Genomic DNA, 14,125 nt, shown 5'->3' with positions numbered 1-14,125 from the left:
ATTGTAGGAATGCTGAAACTGTTTGTCCAGCAATTTATATATCTATATGCCTTCACCCACTGTGGAATTCTCTAGTTTTGCAGATTCCATGTTGTCCTTCCAGTTCACTTTGACTCTCCTAAAGCCCTTTGGAACATCCATTTCAAATCTGGATTAGAAGATAAGTGGATCTTGGAGTTTCTGATACAAGCGGAAGACGTGGAGCACCTCTATGGCACATTTATGCCTAAGACATTTAAAATCTATTCATGGGCACTGTTAACAAGCTACATCAGTCAATCAAGCAGCAGATTTGTACCGAGGTACTTGTCACCTGTGAGGGTATCTAGGCGCTGGCAGGGTCCAGTTGATTAGCCGAATAGCCTGTTTCTTCAGGGTCTTTCGGAACACTGGAAGAGATGGGGAGGTCCATAGATGAGAGTAGCTCGTTCCATGTCTGCTAGGTAGGAGAAGGAGCATCCTTGCCGGATGTCCGGATGTTGGATGCGGGGGTGATCGTTAGAGAGAGGGATGCGGAGCAGAGGGGTCTGGTACATTTATCGGCCATTTAGAGTTACCATTCTGCTTATTGTCCTTCTGCAGTGCATCTCTATACACCTAGAGAACTTCCCTGACACATAACCGCTTTCATTCCACACTCAAAATCTTTTCAGTGCATATCTGTGGACACAATGTTTGTTCCCCTCTAGCCTGTTCCTTGACACAGACATTAGTCACAGGAATGAGAACAGTAAATCCACAATCTGATTTACCACCCCAGCCTCGAAAATCATAAAATTGTTACTCAACCTACTGGTTGAGTAACTTGAATAATCTACTCGACCTAACTATAATGTGCTTGACCCATAAACGGTTCTCAAATTGTGTGATCCTAGGCAAATATTTTATTTTACAGAGTCTCCTTTTCCGTCATTCTCACATATGAGCACACCTTCAAATATGTGAGTTCAGCATTTCTGCTGTACAGAAATAGTTTTTTGTTTAGTTAAATAGACTAGGGCCCAGATTTACAAGTGGCCTGGGCCTCCTGTGCATCACTTTTCTTGACACATTGGTGGAGCAGGCTGCTGAGCTATATCTTTGCGTGGCTTTACATGGCCTTGTAGATTTGGAGTAAGGCAATGCAGTACAAGTCGCTGTGCTGCCTTACTTTGCGCCGGGGAGGCGTTGCGATTGGTGTTCCCACGCAGCACTCATGTATTTTGACGCATTCCCAGATTTGCAAGGTTTTGAAACCCTACACCCCTCAAAGGGTGGCGTAGAAGTGACACAGCAGGGAGAAATATATTTATTTCTCCCCTTTTTTTCCTCTTTTTTTATGTGTGCTGCATTTTGCAGCACAGATAGAAAGAGGAAAACTCCTCTTGGGATTGTTTTTGTGCTAGATGGTGCCCCTTCCTGCACAAAAACAATCATCCCTGCAATGCAGGCACCCTTGCACTATGGTGCAAGAGTGCCTGCGTTGGTGCATGGCAGAGGTTTGTTCTCCAGTGCAGGGGAAAAAGACAGGAATGTGCTGTATCTTAGATACATCACATTCCTCCATTTTGTTTTGAAGCAGGGCAGCACAGCAAGAAGGCTTGTGGCCCTGCTCTGCGCCAAAGCATTGTAAATCTGGCCCTAAATGATTTCCTCCATGTATATTGAGAATCTAGCCCACATATAGGGTATACATGATTCGTGACTTGCCTTAGTTTACTAATATATTGCCTTCAGGGCAGAAGTATTTCCCAGTTTATGTTTAAACACTCACTTTCAATAAATATTTTATGAAAGCATGATGTGGTAGCACACTGTCAATTACAAACAGTACATTTCCATGAAATGTCCTCAAACCTTCCCACTAACTTGCAGCTTTACTGATAAAACTATGTACTGTATTAATAATCTGTGAAAACTGGGTTTCAGGAAACATATTAAGCATTTGCACATCGCCAAGTAAAGTGTTCTTATTTGTTTTCATTCTATTCAAATATTTTTCAGCACACTTAAGAACAAAAAATTGTTTTTCACAGCTTCTGACATGTATTTTGAAATATATGTACAGTTGACTGGTTATTTAAATGTTGTGTGTTAAGGAAAACCCACCCAGTCTTTTAGTTCAGTTTTTACAGAAGGTCAGACGGGTCACCTTAGACAATTCTGGAACTCTGCCATCAGAATGGAAAAAGACAGTGACTTTTGACCTCTGTGTCTGAACACATAGAAAATGTAACAAGAAGAACATGATTTAAAGGCATCTTTTTCACTTTCTAACTGTACAGAACATTTGTTCTTTCTTTGCCAACTCATCAGAAGGGGCGAGTAGGTCCTAAAAATAGCTCGACCTCATAACAAAATGACTCGCCATAGCGAGTGGTCGAGTACATTTTCCAAGCCCTGCACTCCTAACTGCTTTTAAATACAGGAGCTCTTCCATGAGTAGAGACTGTGTGCAGGAGCTTAGGGTCTGGCTCATGCACGCCAATACTTGGAGTAAGAAAACAAAAGGTAGATTAAAGGCCCAGTGCTCTTTTAGACAGCACCACTGGGGTACATTTGATAGCTTTGTGCTGTGCGCCTCTCCACAAAGCAACAAGGTAGCTAGAGACAAAAGCACATACATTGTGCTGGTCCTGAAAGATGCAAGCAAACCTAATGTAAATGTGGCACCCTTGATGTTGATCGGTGTTAAATATATACAATTCCTCTTGCATACCCTGCAAGTAAAATAATTTAATCAGTCCATAAAGGTTTTCTACCTCAATAACCTGAAACATACATATTGATGTATTGTTGGGGAAAAATGTCCAACTTTTAATGTTTTTTCATTTTCCTTAAACCAGTGCAAGCAGATTTCTGGTTTATAATACTCATCATGAGGTTGGTTCTGGAATTGACTGTAGAAAATGGGAGAATATTTGTTGTAAGGCATTGTGGGCTTCAGGCCAACAACTTCATGAGTCCTACAGACACTTCCTTAGTTGATGCCAAAAACACTCTACAGAAAATAATAAGATACTTTTCTGACTACCAACCAATATTTGGCAGAGGAATGCACCGCACACGATTCAAGAGTAGCTTCTGATACACAGTAATTTTTCTTATCAGTAAGTAACGCTGTCTTCACTTGTTTAAACCATGTGAACATAGCTATAAGTTGAGTCTTTAAAAGCTTGGACCCCTTGTGAAAGGGTATGGTACCATTGTGGCACCCCTGTAGTACAAGTCAAGCCAAGGAATACCCTGACTTGAGTCTGGGTTGTTGGGTCTACCCAGTCCACAGTTGTCTGGATTTTTGGTTGTAAGGGTTGAATTTGGCCACCACCTAAAAGGTGGCCATTGTATACAACTGAGCCCTGCCCTCTCTGCCACTTGCTTGTCTCGATAGTGAGGCCTGCACTTCAGAGCCTCAATGACCTTTCCAAGGTGGATCAGGTGATCCTGCCAAGTAGAGCTAAAGACAGCAATATCATCAACTATTGCATCCCTAAAATCCTCCAACCCAGCAAGGACTTTGTTCATTAACCTTTGGAATGGTGGCAGGGGCATTCTTTAGACCAAATGGCATAACAGTAAATTAGTAATGTCCATCTGAGGTCAAGAAGGCTGATCTTTCTTTTGCTCCAGGTGTCAGACCAATGTGCCAGTACCCTGATGTCAAATCAAAAGTGTAGGAAGATGGCTCTTTATATACTATCCCAATGTAAGATATAGTGTGCATAGATTCCAGTGGAACCCTAGAGACTTTACAGAGGCTAAAGTAGATATTACTAATTCTCTCTTTTATGGTAGTGTGGTCGAGCAGTTAGGCTTAGAGGGTAGTGCTAAGCATTTGTTGTACACACACAGTCAATAAATGAGGCACACACTCAATGACTAACTCCAGTCCAATGTTTTATGTATCAAAATATACTTTACTTTTATTTCTAGAACCAAAAGGATCTTTGTTGCGATTAAGTACAGTTTCAAGAATGTAGCACTTTCAAGTATCAAATGCACTTTGTTTGAAATTCACCGATAAAACAGGTTTTAGGTTAGTAATACTTTTCAGGTTAAAAAGTAGACAGTGCAATTTTCATTGAAGGCAGTGCTGTCCTTGGAGTGGAAAAGTACAAACACGGTTTACAGGTAAGTACTAGACTTACAGTCCCAGTCTTAGGTGGTTAAGGTGTCCACAGGGCAAAGCTTAGGAAGACACCAAGGGTGCACCACCAGCAACACTGGGTTGGCTGGGTGCAGAGGTCAAATTTCGTGTTGGGGGCCCAATGGAATCTTATGGAGACTGGGGGTACTCAGAAGTGAATGGCTTGCAGATACGTACCTGTGGTTTCAGGGCACGGGGTTAGATCAGAACTGGATGTGGGGGGCTCAAGTAAGTACCAAACACAAACTCTCAGCTGCCCAGGGCAGCCGGGTGCAGGGTGCAAACACAGTGCGTGGCACCCAATGCTTTTCAATGAAAAACTCCGGGTTCACAAAGAGGCTGCAGGCTTGGGCCAGTGGGTCGGCTGAAGAAGACCAATGGCTGGACAGGTAAGTTGAGGCTCCTCTGGATGTCGATGGACCATCGGCTGGGTTTCCCAAGGTCAGGGGAATGCTGGTGCAGGGGTACCTTTAGGCGTCTGGTATATTCACCAGATCCAGTTGCAGGCCGGGGGTCCCCTGGATTCAGACTACAGGCATCGTCCTGGTGCCCAGGAGGGTTCAACCCAGGGTGGACTCAAGACTGGAATCGCCTGGGGACTCTTTGGTCAGGTGGGCCACCTGGACTCGGGCCTTGGGGATCTGCTGCAGAGTGGTCAGGACTCGCGGATCCAGAAGGCTCTAGAATTCATCTTGGAGATTTCTTTGTGAACAAGGCTGCTTTCCTCAGGAGATCTTGGTCTTTAGGGAAGGCAGGCAGTCTTCTGAGGGTTTGCAAAGGTTGCTGGTCCTGAAGGACGGGTTGTCTTCTTGTAGCAGGAGTCTTGAAGCTACAGACAGGCCGGTAGGGCTGGCGCCAAGACAGTTGTCATCTGGAGTATTCACTGCTGGTGTGGCTCTTCAGCCCTTCTTTAGGACGCCAGGAATCTGAAGAGCAAAGTTCAGGGATGCCCTTGAATACTAGATTTAGGGGTATTACAAGGGTCAGAGGGTGGTAGCCAATGGCTACTGACCCTGAGTATGGCTACACCTTTCCTATCCCCTTTGGGGAGGGGGAGCACATTCCTAACCCTATTGGCTATCACCCTCCAAAACAAAATGGAGGATTCTTCCAGGTGGGGTTCACCTCAGCTCTGGACACCCTAGATGTGGTCCCATCTGGGGTGGACACTCCTCCTGGTGTTTACTAATTTTCCCCACCAGAACTGCTGCCAAAAGTGGGGCCTGGTCCAGAGGGCAGACATCTCCACTAGCTGGAGTGCCCTGGGGCAGCAGAACAAAACATAGGAGCCTTTGAGGTTTACCGCCAAGTGTTGCTGTTCCTGCAGGGGGAGGTGCGAAGCACCTCCACCCAGAGCAGGCTTTGTACCTGACTCACCCCATGGGGTCTGAGACTCGACTGGTGGTGGCAAGCTGGCATAGACCGGTCAGCCACACACTAGAGAGTTGGGTGAATTTCAGGGGGCATCTCTAAGATGCCCTTTGTGTTCATTTTTCAATAAATCCAGCACTGGCATCAGTGTGGGTTTATTGAGCTGAGAAGTTTGATACCAAACTTCCCAGTCCTCAGTGAAGCCACCATGGAGCTGTGGAATCTGTAATGACAAACCCCCAGCCCATGTACTCCATATGGCTACCCTGCACTTACAGGGTCTAAGAATGGTCTTAGACACTGTAGAGGCATATTGCTCATGCAGCTGAGTCCTCCCCTGTGGTGTGCACCCTGACTTAGGGCTGTAAGGCCTGCTAGAGGGGTGACTTAACTATGCCACAGGCAGTGGTTTGTGGGAATGGCACCCAGGGAGGCATGCCGTGGCGACTTTACTTTTTTTCTCCATCAGCTGACCCATCTTTGGGGCTTTAGGAGAGGAGGTCAGGGAGAGGCTCGTTCTCTTCTTCCTGATCCTCATCACCGACCATCAGCATGGCCACATCAGCACTGTCATAGAAAGGCTTCAGGTGGTTTATAGGGATGACCTGTGAAGGGTGGTGACTTCCTCTTTCTTTTCTAGGATAGGGTAAGGGCCACTCCATTTGGCCTGAAGTGCCCTGGGATCCACAGGCTCTAGTACCCACACCTTCTGCCCAGGTTGGTACTCCACCAGTGCAGCCTTTTTTTCATACCAGAGCTTCTGGAGCTCTTGGCTGGCCTCAAGTTCTGTGGATGTTTTTTCCATGTATTCAGCCATCCTTGAACGTAGGCCAAGTGCACAGTACACTATGTCTTGCTTAGGCTCTTTGAGAGGTCTCTGCCAGCCTTCCTTCACTAGACTCAATTGTCCCCTTACAGGATGAACATACAGAAGTTCAAAGGGGGGAAAACCTACTCCCTTCTGTGGCACTTCTCTGTAGCTGAAAAGCAGGCATGGCAGCAGGATATCACGTCTCCTTCTTAGTTTTTCAAGGAGTCTTGCAATCTTGCCTTTCATGGTTTTGTTGAATCTCCCAACAAAATCATTAGTTTGTGGATGATATGGGGTGTAGAACTTGTAGGTCACCCCTGATTCATTCCACGTGACTTTTAGATAACCAGATCTGAAGTTACTACCTCTCTGACACCACCTCCTTAGGGAAACCTGCTCCTGTGAAAACACTCGACGGGGCCCTGGAAACTGCAAGAGTAGTTACAGTTCTAAGGGGACTAGCCTCTCGGTACCTGGTGGCATGATCCACTACCACCAGTATAAATTAGTTTCCTGATGCTGTTGGAGAGTCCAGAGAGCCAACAACGCTAACCCCTACCAAGGGAACCCCAACCACTGGAAGTGGAATTAAGAGGGCCTTTGGGTGGCTACCTGTCTTGTTACTGATATGCCAGGTAACTCAGGAGTTACAAATTTCCTTCACCTTCTGGGACATACCTGGCTAGTAGAATTGAGGAACTAACCTACTCCAAGTTTTAGTCTGGCCAAGATGCCCAGCTAAGGGGATGTAGTGTTCCAAGGTGAGTAGGAACTCTCTACATCTAAGACACTACCACTCTCCTAGTCACACCAGGTTTGGGGGTCAGTGGCAGCTGTCCTTCCTTCCAATAGGTTCTGTGGGAGCCACTGACATCTCCCCTTTCCTGGTCAGCAGCTTGAGTGGGACATGAGTGGGATAGGTTCTCTGTCCCTGGCACAGCTCTTCCCTAGAGGGTCGCCTGGGGCCTAGGAGCTCTGCCTTGTAAGGCCCAAGTTCCTGATGCTCAATTCCCTCAAGGGCTGACAGGTCTTCTCCCTTAGGAGAGGGACCTATGCTTGTGGTTGATTTGGAGCTACTTTTCACCTTTTCTCTTGAAGGGCTGACCCATTATTCTAGACTCCAGCACCTCATTTTTCCCCCTGGGCTTTGCATTGTGCCCTTCTTTTTACACACATTCATTCAGGTATACCCAGCATTGCTGCATGGGTCTTTCTTTCGACCTCAACCCAAGCTGAGGACTCCTGATCATTTCCTAGCGGACCTGCTACAGGAATTGCAGAGCATACCACTACCTTCTTTTGGCCAGTAACCCCTCCCCATTCTAAGGACATAATTGCTATGGGATGGACCTTAGTTTGGTTGTCAGCATTGGTGACTGTGAAAGTCTCACCAGTTGGTTACTGTTCTGGGGATATCTGTTTTTCAGTCACCATTGTGACACTTGCACCTGTATCCCTTCAACTCTGATCCCATTTATATGAGGCTGCTGTCTGTACTTTTCCAGATTACTTGGCCAGATGACCAGGCCAGTCATATCCACCCCTCCCTCCGAGACTAAAATTGCTTCTGTGTGGTCTCTGACATTGACTAAGTTTCTGTCTGTTCTCATTAAGTAGTAATGAGCATGAGTACTGATGTATTGTGACCTCATTCTTTAAGTTATTTTTTTATCACAATTGAAAATTCCTGAGCAACGTCTTTTATGTATAATGTATGTTCTCTCCCTGTATTCTTGTGCTTCCCCACTACACTGTTTAGAATGTAAATAAGTGTCTCTTTTTACATATGTATATTGTACATAGACTCCAGTTGGTTTCTCTTGTAATTCATTGTCTATTATTTCTCTTGAGGGACCTTTGTTCCTTTACAATATACTCAGACTGCTGGTCCCTAAGTACTTGTGGGTTCCTTTGTTCTTTGTATCACTCTGACATGGTCAGGGCATAACTGGTATCCCATATACAGACTTACCACTGTAGCAAGAGCTGCAGGTGCACTAGGTGGATTCTTTTTGGGACAGACAATGTCTAGTTCGGTGCCCATTGGCTTTACAATTAAAGCACCAGGCCTTCCTGGGATCCTAGTTTTACCCTGGTACCCACCCTTGATCTGCGTCTCGTCACAAGGCCCACCCTCCTGAATAGGTTTTTGGTGGTCTTTAGGAGGCTCTGTTTTTATCATTGGACTGATCACCATCCTTTCCTTGGTGGGCCCTAGCAACTCCTTTATTTTGCTCACCCCCACCATTAGTTGTCTTGGATATTCTAGTTTTGACCCTGTGGTCTACCTTCTTTTCCAATTCTTGGGGATAAATTGGACCTAGGTCTACCAGGTACTGATGCAATTTTTCAGGAACACAGTTACTTATTATATGCTCTTTCATAATAAGTTTGTAAAGCCCATGATAGTCTTGCATCTGGTTCGCTTTCAACCAGCAACCCAGTGTCTTGACTGAGAAGTCGACAAAATCTACCCAGGACAGACTAGAGTTTTTTTGAGTCTCCCTGAATCTGATCCTATTCTCCTCAGTGTTGAGCCCAAAGCCCTCAGAGTACCCTTCATGCTGTCATAGGACTCAGCATCTGCCTCATTCAGTGTCAGGAGCCTATCCCTACACCTTACAGCTTCCAGAGTGGACAGCCCCAATACTTATGGCTGAGTTTCCTCATTTTACAATCCCTCTCAAAGGCTGTAAACAACTCTGTGAGATCATCACCCTCTGTAAATTTGGGGACAACCCCTTTTGGGACCTTAGGTTCAAAAACGTCTTCTTTCTCCCTGCTTAAAATTTTGCTGCCACCGGAGGTCTGTCTTAGGCCCATCTTACCTCTGTCCTTTTCTATTGTTAAGAGTTTAGCCTCTAGGTCTATCCTTTTAATGAAGATGCTGATCTGCAGAAACTAGCTATCTCCATAATCTGGCGTACTGTCAGAAGTGCTCCCAGTGGTGTTACTCTCTGGAGGATTGCTGATGGAATCCTCATCCTTTTCGGCATTCTCTTCCCCATTCTCATTGGGGGTTTCTTTACTTGCTATGGCATTTCTGCAAGCAACTCTTGCAGATGGGCTTTTGTGGGTTTAGCCCCCATGGCAAGTTTCCATACTTGTCAGAGGGCCTGAAGTTGAACAAACTTTAGATTTTTGTAGGGGCCCAGGTGGAGCTCCTGGGATGGACATGTTGCCTCAGTCATAGTTTAAAAGTAGTTAGGACCTTATCAGAACTTTTAAAAATCCAAGTATACTTCTTAAAGGGCCTAACTAGCTAAAGTATTTTTTAATTCTAAACAGTTTGGATGGAGGGACATAACACAAGGCCCTAACACTTAATTTTAAACACTTTTTAGAAAAAAATTAAAATAATTTTTCCTAACAACAATTTTGTATCCCTTGGTGGTATCACTTATTAACCAAGTGGTACAGCATATGTCAAGTCTTGTATCCCACTGCTGCACCATCAGTGTAGGAAGCAGGCTCTTTATATGGTATACCAAACAGAGGTATAGTGTGCAAAGAGTCCAGGGGTTCCCGTACTAGTGGACAGGGTCTTGCTCTAGCAACACCAAGGGCCTCTCTTAAGGGTACTATGGTCGAGCAGTCTTAGGGTTATCAGAGAGGAGTGTTCAGCAGGTAAGTATGTTTTGCAATAGAAATTATCACAGGTTCGTAGAGTCGACAATGCAATTTTCTGAAGCTGCAATGTCTCCCTATGGGAGAGAAAACATATAGGCAAACAGGTACCCCACAACAACTTACAGGGCCAATCTTCCATACTTAAGGTGAGTATAGGGCAGGGTCCTAGGCCACACTAACAGGTCACCATGGGTGGCACTGGGGCAGACGGCAGTTCAGGGTCGGGTGCCCGTTGAACTCAGTCGAGATTGGTCCGTCAAAAAAAAGCTGTGTGTAGGGACTTTGGGTCCAGTCAGGGTGAACCAACAATGGATTTCAGAACTTCGAATGCTCAGGACACCTTTGGCCCTCTTTTCCCAGGGTTGCGGTGCCAAGGTGCAGGGGTGTCTTTAGGTGTAGGGGTCTGTCACCAGAGGTGGTTGCGGTAGAAGGGCCCTGCGGAGAGAGGCTGCAGGCATGGACTGGGGATCCAGTCCTACTGTACCAACAAGTGGCCTAGGCTCTCATGAGGCTCTGGGATATGGGGACACCTTCGGTCCTCTTCTCGGTTCGGGGTGGCTGGATGCAGAGGTGCTCTGAGTTATTGGGTCTTTGTCTCCAGGTCACTTGCGGTAGATGGGTGGAGGCTGCAAAAAGAGGCTGCAGGCATTGTCGTGAAGGTCACAGTGGGATGACCCAAGGTGGACTTTGTTTCTGGCGGGTCTGGGGGACCACACAGGCAGCGTTGGCATACTTCGACTCAGGCTAGAGGGGAACGGGTGCACGGGTGCAGTGGTACTTCCTGGTGTTTGGTTTTGGCTGTCCATAGTCCTCACAGTTCGTCTTAGGTGCCCTCAAGATGCTGGGGATCAACTCTGCTGCTCCACAGAGGTTCCTGGTTCTTGGTTGAAGGCTGAAAGTTCTCCCAGGCTTTTGGAGGCACAAGCAGGTGCGGGTTGAGGCGTCTGTCGCAATTATCAAAGTCAGCAGGGAAGTTTAGCGCCGAGTCAGTTGCTGGTCTTCAGTTCTTGCTTATGTGTCTCTGTAGTGTCCTTATTATTCTTTCAGGTCAGGAGAATCCGATTTCCTGGAGCCTATATACTGAACTTGGGGAGTGTAGGGTAGTAGTCATTGGGATATTTGCCCCTGGAGTCACGGCACCCCCTATATGACCACTTGCTATGGGAAGTGGTCATGACCTTGTCCAAGAGTCATCAAGATTGCAGATTTCTAAATTTTGTGTCCACATCAGGTAGCCCACCTTAGGGGTGGAACTAGCCTGAAAGTAGGCACGCCTCTCTGATTAGTAATTTTCCCCCCCCTGTCCAGGCACCAAATGAGCTGTGGGTCAGTGGGGGTTGGCATCGCCTCACCTTGGAGGGAAGCCAGATCTGCATGCCAAAGGCGGTGGGCTCTTCAAAACCCCCCTGTCTTAGAATGCAAATTTGCAGGCCACCTTTTTGGGAGAGAGGGGGTGTGTGTGTGTGTGTGTGTGTGTGTGTGTGTGTGTGTGTGTGTGTGTGTGTGTGTGTGTGTGTGTGTGTGTGTGTGTGTGTGTGTGTGTGTGTGTGTGTGTGTGTGTGTGTGTGTGTGTGTGTGTGTGTGTGTGTGTGTGTGTGTGTGTGTGTGTGTGTGTGTGTGTGTGTGTGTGTGTGTGTGTGTGTGTGTGTGTGTGTGTGTGTGTGTGTGTGTGTGTGTGTGTGTGTGTGTGTGCTTTTCAGTGGGCACCTCTAAGGTGCCCTCTGGGTGCATGTATTAATAATCCATCAATGGAATCGGTGAGAGTATATTAATACAAGATGTTTGATACCAAACATCCCTAGTTTCAGTGAAGCCATCATGTAGCTGAGGCACTCGTATTGACCTGTGTCCACCACATCTACTTAAAATGGCTTCCCTGATCACTCACTATGTCTAAGAATCGACAGAGACATAGAAGGGTCATACCTGCTCTTGTAGATATGTCCACACATGTAATATAAGGCATCCTGACTTAGGGCTGGTAGGCCTGCTGTAGGGGTACCTTACATATATTGCATGCGGTGTTGGTGGGCATGGCACACAGGCTGTGGTGTTAGCTGCACCAAGACACGCAGCCTGCAATGGCAGTCTGCATGAGCTAGGCGAGGGGTCCCCGAGGGTGGCACAATATATGCTGCAGCCCTTTGGGACCCTTTTTGGTACCCATGCCCTAGGTATCTGGGGTACCATTTACTCAGGATTTACAGGTGGGCCAAAGGGATTGCCAATCGGGGAACAATTTTACAGTTTTAGGGAAAGAGAGCTGGCACTGGGGACCTAAATAGCAGGAACCCAGTGCACTTTCAGTCGATATTGCATCATATACCCGGCAAAACGTGGGGGTGACCATGTCAAAAAGGAGCACTTTTCTACATTTTTCATACATAAATTGTTTTTTTTTTTTACTTGTATCCTTACCTTCCTATCTTCTTTTCTCTCTATATATTTTTAAGTTCAAAACTTTGGATGTATAGTAACTGAAAACTTCAGACTGGAAGGATATAGTCTGCGTCAGATCATCCAGCAGACCTGTATTTCTATCACTCTCTTTAGTATCCTCCTCCTTCTATTCCCTGGGACCCATGAGAACAGACCCTCCTTTAGTTATCTTTGTGGCCTGCCTAGCTTCCAGAGAGGGTAACATTTGAAGCCCACAAAAGACTCCAACTGTGAGTGTAGCAGCCTGCACAACATTGTGTCTAAAAAGCCCAACTCTGGGTTTTGCCAAGGCTATAGTGTAGCTCTCCTGTTTATGCAAAGACCTGTTTAGAGACCAGCCAGTCGTAGCGTCCTTTGACAGATCTGCCTCCTGGCTGAGGCTGGGATGTGTCCCTTGGGATCTTCTACTAAAGATGTCTTTGCATGATCTTATTCTGAGCTCTTTGAAGAAATGTCCCCCTTGGAGTTCTCCCACTCAGTGTTTTCTTTCTGTGTCTGAGAGGTTTCCTGTGGAATGTCATAGTTTACATCTTAATTCATGGATGTCCAGCTCCGACACTGTGGCTGAGAAGATCTTGCATCTCTGCCACCAGTCCTGGATCTATTAGTCCTAGTGGTTTCAAAGTTCATGTACCGTAGAGGGCTGCCCGGTCTGTTTGTCCTGGTGTCCTCCATTAACATCTTCTTTCTCTGGGCTTATCTAAGCTGTTACTGAAGGGATCTTAGTCCATGGGCCCTTGACAGGTCTTCTGTCTGAGGTCTGTGTCTAACAATGTGCCCCACTGAGATCTGCTAGTCTTAGAAGTCACAAGGTAGAGTCCATTCAAATAGATCAGACCCAGATGGCTGCGACATTTTAAACAACTGCCGCAGCAACTCTGGCTTTCTGTATGTTTGGTTAATTGGCATGGCAAACAGCCATTGGCACAGTGTTGGGCACTATGGCTAATGTCCATGTGTCAGGGGATCCAAGCAACTAAAATGAGAATAAATCGCCCTTAAATGTTTGCTCTTCAGTGGATCTAGATGAAATGTGGATGCAGTATCAAACACGCTCCTCACGTACTTGGTGTATGGCTCAACCAATGATGAAAGCATAGGTTTTTTTAAATAGTCTTGTTTATATTGCTTTCTCATTGGAAAACAAAATGTAAACTTGGGCATATCCTAATTTATGTGGGTTCCAGCGCTTAGTAAATCTCTTCTCAAACTACTTCAAGCTCACCTTAATTTGTGTGAATAGATAAAGTAAGCAAACAGTCACGAATTGTGGTTATTTATGTTCTTCCCTGCAGTACATGATTCCTTGCGGTAAAGTAGCTTCCCTGCCTGTCATCACTTTTACCCTTGGCGGCAAACCCTATGCAGTCACCGGAGATCAGTATGTTCTTAAGGTAAGTCAAAGCCAGTTCTGTCTCTTTAAAAAAATAAAATAAAATCTGTACGTTTTCTTACAGTTACTTGGGTTGACTCACTGTTTTCAACAATAAGCTACTCAGATATCTAGTAGTGAAATCTGCCGTGGCACGGGTCGTCAAGCACTTCTATAAGGTACAGCATGCGCAGCAGTATAGAAATCTGCCCTGAGAGATAAAGCGCACATGCATCATGACAAGCAAAGCAACGTAGCATGTTTTCCTAACGCACAAAAGAGGTACTGCGGGGTCACTGATACAGCATTTATTGATCATACACAGAGATAGTACAATACTGTCGGGGGCCGTACAGCACAGACAGTAGCATTGTGA

At 46.0% G+C, this 14,125-nt stretch overlaps 1 protein-coding gene across 1 annotated transcript in view; it reads left to right on the top strand.

Annotated features, from left to right (window-relative positions):
• The window catches only part of CTSD (cathepsin D), a 62,681-nt gene that overhangs the window by 33,269 nt on the left and 15,287 nt on the right, over positions 1 to 14,125 (top strand). The window contains exon 8 of the mRNA XM_069223160.1: positions 13,673 to 13,771. Coding sequence (XP_069079261.1) covers positions 13,673 to 13,771 — 99 coding nt within the window. The remainder of the gene's footprint in view (positions 1 to 13,672; positions 13,772 to 14,125) is intronic.

Source organism: Pleurodeles waltl, chromosome 3_1 (assembly GCF_031143425.1).
Source record: "Pleurodeles waltl isolate 20211129_DDA chromosome 3_1, aPleWal1.hap1.20221129, whole genome shotgun sequence".
Classification (NCBI taxonomy): domain Eukaryota; kingdom Metazoa; phylum Chordata; class Amphibia; order Caudata; family Salamandridae; genus Pleurodeles; species Pleurodeles waltl.
The sequence above is the reverse complement of the archived record's forward strand: the minus strand, read 5'-3'. Positions and strand labels throughout refer to the sequence as shown.